This window comes from Nematolebias whitei, chromosome 10 (assembly GCF_014905685.2).
Source record: "Nematolebias whitei isolate Nwh7 chromosome 10, NemWhi1, whole genome shotgun sequence".
Classification (NCBI taxonomy): Eukaryota; Metazoa; Chordata; class Actinopteri; order Cyprinodontiformes; family Rivulidae; genus Nematolebias; species Nematolebias whitei.
The window spans coordinates 996970-1006541 of record NC_056507.1 but is presented as its reverse complement, the minus strand read 5'-3'; the positions used below and the strand labels follow the sequence as shown (position 1 = coordinate 1006541).

The 9572-nt window shown below is 46.0% G+C and overlaps 1 protein-coding gene across 1 annotated transcript in view; it reads right to left on the bottom strand.

The window, feature by feature from the left end:
- cttnbp2 (cortactin binding protein 2) overlaps nt 1–9572 on the bottom strand; it is a gene marked incomplete in the record, with an annotated part of 103299 nt that overhangs the window by 28025 nt on the left and 65702 nt on the right. The window contains 3 exon segments of the mRNA XM_037683059.1: nt 343–534; nt 4100–4250; nt 7110–7212. Of these exon segments, the coding sequence (XP_037538987.1) occupies nt 343–534; nt 4100–4250; nt 7110–7212 (446 nt within the window).

Genomic DNA, 9572 nt, shown 5'->3' with positions numbered 1-9572 from the left:
GGGTCAGTACAAGTCAGGGAGTCAGTACTAGTGAATGAGTCAGTACTAGTGAGGGAGTCAGTACTAGTGAATGAGTCAGTACTAGGGAGGGAGTCAGTACTGGTGAGGGAGTCAGTACTAGGGAGGGAGTCAATATTGATGAGGGTTTAACTGCACTGCAGACAAATGGTGTCAGCTGAAGAGAAAAACCTGATCTTTGATTTCACTTGAGGAAATTGTCTCCACCATCACAGCTGTTTGTCTTTGTGTCACAGGTATGAACGTTTCTCTAAAGCAGCACTGTAGGAAGAAGGCATTAAGCAAATGAACATGCTAAACTCTATGAATCTAGTTTCATTTTACCTTGAAGCCAAGGGCAGCAGCCATGTGTGCAGGGGTCCAGCCATCAGTGTTTGTCTGATTCAGCAGCACAGCAGGCAATGCCAGTGTGGTGGGTGCATAAGGACCATCCTCACAAGTTGGGTGGCAGAGGAGAAGACGGAGCATGTCCACATGTCCTGAACGGACGGCAGCATGCAGCGCCGTGCAGCCATCCTGTGGTAGAGGTAAAGGTGAGGTTTAAAAGACAGAAACCATGAGCAAATACTAGACATGATGCAGCAAAACAGGCCCCACTTTCTAAATGTGGCATTAGTAATATTGTTCAAAATAGATCTAGCAGGATTTGCTTTTTAACATCTGGTTCAAAAAGGTGCTGAAAGGTACTCCAGCTGGGGACTGCTTTTTATCGCTAAGGGAACTCAATGCCCACGTGGGTAACGACAGTGTGACCTAGATTCGGGTGATTGGGAGGAAAGACCTCTCTGATCTGAACCTCTGCGATGTGAAGTGGTGGTGAATTGGATCAGATGGAGGTAGAAGACGCAGGAAAACCCGAATGCCTGACAGAAGAACCAGTCAGAAGGGTCTTGGACACACACCTTAGAGGAAACTTCAACCATATCCCAGCTGAGGCAGGGGATACTGAGTGAGTGGGCCTTATTCCACACCTCCATGGTCAAGGAGGCTGCCTTGTGCTGTGGCCGCAAAGTTGTTGGTGCCTCTCGTGATGGCCATCTGCAAACCCAATGGTGGACACCCTGACGGAGGGAGGTCCAGCTCAAGTGTCAAGCTAAACTAGGAGTCTTATCAGATCATGTTGGTTTGTAGGACCCTGGGGGCAGCTGAGAAGTATGGATGGGCCAAGCAAGCTGAAGCCCTGGCTGTTGCAAGGAAGCCAAGATTCAACATGTCTGCTGGCTTCCTTAGATAGAGAAATTTACTAATTGGATTCTCTATGTATGTGAATGTTCCTGTAAAGTGCCCTGAGAAAACTTTGTTGTGATTGGGCGCTATATAAATAAATTGAATTGAATTGTTCAGATGTGGAAGGAGTTTGGTCAGGCCTTGGATAGACTCTTGATTGGCTCAGAGGAAGTTTAGGCAAATCATCAGGTGGCTGAGGTGGGGAAAGCAGCACTTTACTAACAGTGTATAGTGGAGGTGGTATCAATCAGTGATGTTGTCACAAGGAGGAAGGAATACTTCTTAGACCTTGTCCTCGGGAGGACGTGATCTGCCCTGAGTTCCTCAAGGCTCTGGACGTTGCTGAGCTGTTTTGGTCGATAGCTTTGCAACATTCTGTGGACATCAGGGGCAGTACCACTGGATTGGTAGATGAGGGTGGTAGTTCCCCTCTTCTAAAAGGGGGACTGGAAGGTGGATTCTTATTATATGGGCATCACTCTCCTAAGCCTCCGCAGTAAGGCCCATTCGGGGTACTGAAGAAGAATGTCCCATTAATGATGAAACAAGATTTAGGAGAAACAATGCAGATACCTTCCCAGAAATGGATGGATGAATGAATGAATGGATGGATGGATGAATGGATGGATGGATGGATGAATGGATGGATGAATGGATGGATGGATGGATGACTGGATGGCCTAATGTCTGTAAATGTTGTGTTGTATATGACAGTTCTAAAGAATCAAATCTCCATCAAATGTCCATAGACCCTGAAAATGAAGTTTTACAACTGGTTTCATTACCATGATAATTAGTTTGATTAAAAGAATACTAACTAAATTATAATCTAACTGCAGCTCTGTCTGATTAGCTCTCAGCTGATGAATTCTAATTCTTGACCTAATAAACAACATTTCTGCTGGCTCAGAAAGTCTGTGCTGTGCTCAGGAGGTTCCATGTTCAGCAGGAAAAAACTGCTTCAATGTAGGACGAGGCCGATATCTAAATATAGGAGGTCATCACATGAGCCCATGGCAAATCAGAGGTTCCTATTGTTACCATGGAAACCTGGGAAGCCTGCACATCAATGAGCTTGCACTGTTCAGTCACTGAGAATACCGTGAGCTGAGCATGAAACCAAGAATAGTGTGACTGAAGAGTGACGAACTGTGGAACAAACGAGCAGGGATGGATGGATGGATGGATGGATGGATGGATGGATACGGATATCAAAGTATAAACTGAAAAAAGAAACATCTATAAAGAACCTAAACCCAGAGGACTGGTCCACCATGATGAATGTATCTTCCTGTTTATGCCAGATTATTATTACAGAAATGACATTTTTTACAAAAATGCTAAGGACTGAATTACTTTCATAAAGCAGCTAAAACTATTCTTCACTTTCTGCCACTTGTCCACAGTTCGGTTGTGAAGGCAACAGGTCCAGGGGAGAAACCCAGACCTCCCCCTCCCCAGAGAGACTATCCAGCTCCTCCTGGGGGGCAGAAGTTCCCAGACCAGAGAGGAAGAACAATTCCTTCAGTGACTTCTGGGTCTTTCCCAGACCTCTCACCAGTGGGACCTGCCAGGAAACCTCCACAGGGACGCATCCTGACCAGATGAACCTCCTCAACGGATCCTTTCGATGCAGAGGAGCAGCAGCTCCAGACTCGCCCCACACAGCGGAGCTCCTCCCCATCTCGAAGGCTGAGCCCCCACCACAAAGGAAGTCCATTTCAGCCACCTGTATCCAGGACCCGTTTTTTTCTGTCCTGACCCAAACCTCATGACCACAGGTGAGAAATGGAATGTAGACAGGTGAGTAAATCTTTGTCTTTTGACTCAACCCAAGCAACGTCCTCATTACTGAGGACGATCTGTCGCTCCGTCCTGCCATCACGCAGGAACAAGAAGCTAAAACTGAGTCACTAAATAAATAAATAATAAAGGAGAATGGTAGCAAAAGCTAAGAATAGCCAAACAGTAGCTAAAATCCAAAAAAGTTCAATCTGGTCCTCTGGACATTTAAAAAACAAACAAAAAAACAAAAAACAAAGCAAAAAATGTAGAAACGTTTCGTCTCTCATCCTGAGGACTTCCTCAGTCTGAGGTGCTGTATTCAGCTCAGTCTCTTAAATAGCACCTTCTCAGAGTGGATCAACCAGTTTGCTGCTGACAACCAGAACCAGCTGATCACATGCTCAAGAAGGACCATCAGCCTAACAATGGATCATTAGCACCTGATGGCTGTTTACTGTTCACAGAGGGCTGAGTGATACTAGCAATCACAGCAGTGTAAGAGGGGGACAGTTGAACCTGGAGGCTCCGCCCCGTTTAATGATGGACGGTTTCTTTTCACAAAGATGGCCTCCTTTACTCCTCTCTCAAACCATCGTTCCTCTCTGTCCAGGATGTGAACATCTTCATCCCTGAAAGAGTGACCGCTGGCCTGGAGATGAGTGTAGACCGCAGAGTCCTGGCCTGATGATGTTGATCTTCTGTGCTGGGCCATCCTTTTGGCCAGTGGCTGTTTAGTTTCCCCGATGTAAGACTGATCACCCTCCTGACACTGAACAACATACACAACATTACTCTGTTTGTGCCAGGGGACTGGATCTTTGGGATGAACCAGTCTTTGCCGTAATACGGCAAAGTATTAGTAGCTAAAAGCAGCAGATCTGTAGCTAAAAGCTAAATGGAAAGGATCGACCTGAACCTTTTGAGATGTGAATGGTCCAATAGTTCAAAGTGCTGAGAAGTAGTTTGACTCCAAAACGATGTAAGAAGAAACTGAAGAATTCTGACTGGGACAAAACCAGAACTGGTCCCAGGTTTTACTAGCTGGGGCCAGCGTGTCGCAGAGACTTACCGTGGAGGTGAGCGAGCGATCAGCTCCGGCGTTCAGCAGGGTCCGGGTGCAGTCCAGCCTTCCTGTCTCACAAGACAGAAAGAGAGGGGTCTGTCCCCCCGCCGCCACCATGTCCACAGCAGCTCCTGCAGCCAGTAGACACTCCACACAGCTGCAGAGAGGAAGACAGGTTTAAAGAGACAAAACGTCCAAAACATCCGTCTATTTTGTCCACCTGCTCCTCCTGTTTGGATCCGCTGGTGTCCATCTCCAGCAGTCACTGTGAGAGAAGTAGAGGACACCATGGACAGGTCTCCAGTCCATCACAGGGACACCTGGACAGGTCTCCAGTCCATGAAAGGGACACCTGGACAGGTCTCCAGTCAATCACAGGGACACCTGGACAGGTCTCCAGTCCACCCCTGGGACACGTCGTGACAAACATTCTCAGCTAGGGACAGTTTAGAGTTACCAATGACCCTAACGTGCACGTTAGGACAATGATTATGATTAATTGATGTTTTGTCTTTTTTAATTCTGGTCAGTTTCGATTTTGTTTCAATGTGTGGGTTTTTCTTTAAGGAAAGGGTAAAGGTTTGTCTTCTGTACCCATGGAAACTGCGATGACCGAGGGATAGAGTTAAAAATATGAAGCATGCTGCTGCAGTGGTTAGCACAGTAAATGTTTGTAGTTTTCCAGACGAGGAATGAAAGTAAACCTAAATGTTTTTGCTCCAGTATATTCCAGTGGGGAGGAGTTACACGTGGAGGAGAACAGAGGGAGGTGTTTCATTCTTTTGTCCGAGGCAGAGCACAGTGACGGCTCCTGGAGAGGAGGGAGACATTTTTATCTACAACCAGCTGCAGTGGAGCAGCCAGAGGGTGGACAATGGTGGCCTCGGCCCCATAGATTAATCTTCACACAGCCCAATCATTTGAGGAAACTATACTTTTAAACACAATAAAAATTAGAAAGCATAGTTTCCTTAAATGATTGGTGTAGGCAGTTTGCATACAGTATATATATATATATATATATTCTGGTGGCCATTTTGAATCTCAATGTAACAGCCCACTTGGCTAAAGGTACCTTTCTTACACCTACAGTAGATGCAGCACATACTGAAATGGAAGTTGGAACCTCACTTGTTTTTCAAGTTATCCTGCTCACAAGACAGACACACTGATGGACAGAGGGTATTTTATCATGTCGTGTCTTCGCGCTACAACAGCAGACAAAAAAATAAGGCATGGCTGAAGACTTTTGCACAGGGCTGTAACTCAACGCTCGACTGTCGGTGGAGCAGAAAGACTGAACTCCAGATCATCAGGCAAACTGAAGCAGTCTGCTTTAATAAGCTTTGAGTCACAAACACAAAAAAACACCGTCAGCAACACCGAATAAGCTGAATGTGTGTGTGTGTGTGTGTGTTTGGGGGGGGTCTCTCTAAATAGAACGGTGATCAGATATTACAACGCTGCACATTCTCCAGCTGGGCCCTCGGCGTCGATCCTTTGGGGAGAACGGAGTCTGGCTGTGAGATCGGGACTCCAGAGGTTAATGGGAGCGACCAGAAGCCACTTGTTTCTCTCAGGGATGGGGAGACGCCTGAAATGTTTCAGGGCGGGAAACTCAACTGGTTTAAATTTATGAAGCCCTAAAATGGGAATAACTGAGAAGAGGGAAAATGCTGCGGACGAGTTTCTACTTCAAACGATTAGATATTGATCAATGCTATGATTGGAGCTGATTTGGTGGACCTCACATCTGCTTTGGACAACATCGACCATGAGATCGTCATTTCCAGGCTGGAGCGGTGGGTGGGCATCACAGGGTCAGCTCTCAAATGGTTTAGATCCTACCTCCCTGACAGAACCTTTTGTGTCAACACCAAGGATTTTATTTCAACACGGGCAGCTCTTCGGTGTGGGGTACCGCAGGGATCTATTCTCGTTCAGCTTCTCTTTTCTTTATACCTGCTGCCACTAGGTGCTATTTTTCGTAAACACGGTTTACATTTTATGCCGATGACTGTCACATTTACTTCCCTCTGAAGCACAGTGGTGCACGTTCTTTCCAACCTCTTCTTGACTGCCTGGTTGACATCAGGGACTGGATGGTTAGTTTTAATAAGAAGACTGAAGTCATAACGGCATGATCAGGAACCACTGCATCGACAGGAAAGCATCGACTTTTCCTCTCTAGCCCCATTAGAGAAACAAAGAGTCTCTAATCTGGGAGTGACAATGGGCCTTTCCATGAAACTAAACAGTCACGTGAACACGACTGTTAAATCCTGTTTTATTTTTTCTACTGAGGTGACTGTCTAAATTGCTTCTGTTTGGAATCAGTCAGTCCTCCATTGCACGATTGCAACTGGTCCAAAACCGATATTTAACTGGTGCAGGCAAAAGAGAGCACATTTCTCCAGTTCTGGCCTCCCTGCACTGGCTCCTGGTTCACTTCTAAATTCATTTAAAATACTGTATGCTTTTTAAATCACTGAACAGTTCGACCCCCTCCTATATCTCCTGATCTGCTGCAGCCATATGTCCCCCAGCGCTCTCCGAGGTCAGACCAGATGTTTTATTGGTTCCAGTCACTCGTCTTGAGCTCAGAGGTGACAGAACCTTCTCTGCTGCAGGTCCAAACTGTGGACTGAGTTACTACTGCAGGTCAGGCAGGCTCCCTCTCGCTGGTTTTAGGTCTCGTTTAAAAACTTTTATTCCCTGGATTTCCACCTTGTATGAGTTGATTTGAACTTCTCTGTATTTTATAATGTCAGTCATTTAGTTCTTATCTTTTCTTCTGTGGATCCGTGTATTTTATCTTCTTGGCTTGTTTGTTTCTGGTGCACAGAACTTTGCTCGGCCTTGTTGCAGTGTTTACGTTCTTTATAAATAAAGTGGAATGGGAAGTAATGAGCTGACTTTTGGTGCTCAGACCCGTTCTTGTTGGACCCCACGGGCGCAGCTGTAACTGTTTCCACCACAGCTGTGTCTCATCTACGTGACAACACAAAGCAGCGCTCACCTGCTGTGGCCATGGGCGGCAGCTAAATGTAACGACGTGAATCCGTTGTCATCCGAGGCATCGGCAGGTAATCCTGAAGACAGCAACAGCTTCACACACTCTGGTGGAGAGAGGGACAGAGCCGGGTGAGGGGGGCTCGACATGATCAAATCAGTGCAAACAGCAGTCCATACACAAGGCGAGCACAACATCAAATACGCTGCACTTCATTACTACTCTTTACTATGATGCCACAAAACAATGAAAATTACACGAGAAACAAGAAAACTCGTCAGTCTTTGGAGCGCTACAGCTGCAGACGACCGTAATTACCGGTCTATAGAGCGCACCCGATATAAGCTAAGGGTTGAACGACTACATATTTTAAAAGTCCACTTTAACGTGAAAAAAGTTGAGAGGATGTTGACTAGTCCATGACGTCATAGGAACTCAAGACACAAGATGATATTCGCAAAAAAAGTCACTTATTATTTACACACAACAAAAGAACAACAAAACATCAGGTGTATATTTATGCTCCTACCATTTATCAAACTGCAAATAAATCACAGGAAAACTAAAACTATTATTAAGCTGCAAAAGTGAAAGACGTGTTGCACGTAAAAGAACAAGGCTAAGAATATATATATATATATATATATATATATTGGTAGACGGCCATGCACGTCCACTGACGCAGCAGCTGGAAAGCTTGAGGTGGTTCGCTGGCAGTCATCCATCTTTTCTGTATCTTTTAACCGGCCGGCTGCTTGATGCAAATTGGATCGTCAGCCACGTGTGTCCGCTGACGCAATCAAACGCCCGACACCGACCCGGCCCGCCCAGCCAGCACATTATTTTCTCGGGTCGGGCGCGGCCGTGTTAGAAATGGCAGCTCTATCTCCCTCTGGTTTTAGTTTTATTTGATTTAATCCAGCACGTAGAGTGGGTAGGCCTGGACTCCCTGCAGCCACACCTAAAGCAGCCTGTTACCAAGCTCAGGATGGCTTTAGACTTTAAGTTTAATAAACACATCAACTCTGTTCTTCAACAAAGCTTCTTTCAGTTAAGGCACAAACCAAACTTTAGTCCGTGCTGACCAGATCTGACCTTGAAATATGAGTCCATGCCGTCGTTACAACCCGGCTGGACTACTGTAACTCACTTCATGTTGGGGTCAGTCAGGCTTCGCTTTCACGTCTCCAGCTCGGCTCTTAACAGGAACTGGCAGGTTTGAGCACATTTCACCAGTTCTGTCCTCCCTTCACTGGCTCCCTGTGCGTCAGAAGTGATTTAAAGTTCGCCTGCTGACATTTAGGTGCATTAACGGACTCGCACCCTCAGACTTCTCCGACCTTCTTCATCCTTATGCTCCTTCTCGGGCCTTGAGATCATCAGACCAGCTGCTGTTGGTTGAAGCTCAGAGGAGATTGAGCTTTTTCGGTCGTGGCCCTAAACTGTGGAACGATCTGCCCATCAACATTCGACAGTTCACCTCAGTCTCTGCTTTACATCTCTCCTGAAAACTCATCAGTACTCAGTCAACACAGGGTGATCGCAGCTGATTCAGTATTTCATTCTTTCTGATAATGTTTTCTGGTTTTATTCCATGTGCTGTAATTCTATCTCGTTACTTTTTATTTGATGCTGTGATCTTTTCCTTAAGCACTTTGGCAACAGTTTCTGTTTAAATGTGCTCTATAAATAAATCGGACTTGACTTGAGGTGCCGGCTCGAACTCAATGGACTGAGTCTCCTCTAAGAGCAGTGGACAGAACGGGCTCAGCTGCAGCTCATACGAGTACTGAGGCCTGAGCTGTGCACGTGAGCTGCACCGAACCTTCAACCCTGCACTGTGCCTGCTTCCAACTGATGAGTCGTGTGCACGCCGGTCCGTCAGCTCGGAGCCTGTACGACCATGAACACAGCAAGCACGAGATTCAGCTCGAGCCTAAAGGATCCTGCAGGTCTGGAGCAGAAGCTGCTGTGGCTCCTTTATGAAGCTTCCAATCAACCCAACACAAAAAAACGTGCACTGTAAAGTTTTAATGTGCACAAGAGAGCACATCAAACACACAAGCACGGTTATTGAACATCTGTCGAGCCCGTTTCTGCAGAGTAACGACTGGGATAAATATAGCAGAGAAATGTCACAGGGTCAATCTTTGACTACGTCCAACACAGCAGCGCTCACGGAACAAGAACGGACACTCACTGAAGTACACAAAGTACTCTGGTATACTCCACAAAGGAACACGACTCAAGTACACAAAGTACTCTGGTATACTCCACAAAGGAACACGACTGAAGTACACAAAGTACTCTGGTATATTCCACAAAGGAACACGACTCAAGTACACAAAGTACTCTGGTATATTCTGCAAAGGAACACGACTCAAGTACACAAAGTACTCTGATATATTCCACAAAGGAACACGACTCAAGTACACAAAGTACTCTGATATATTCCACAAAGGAACA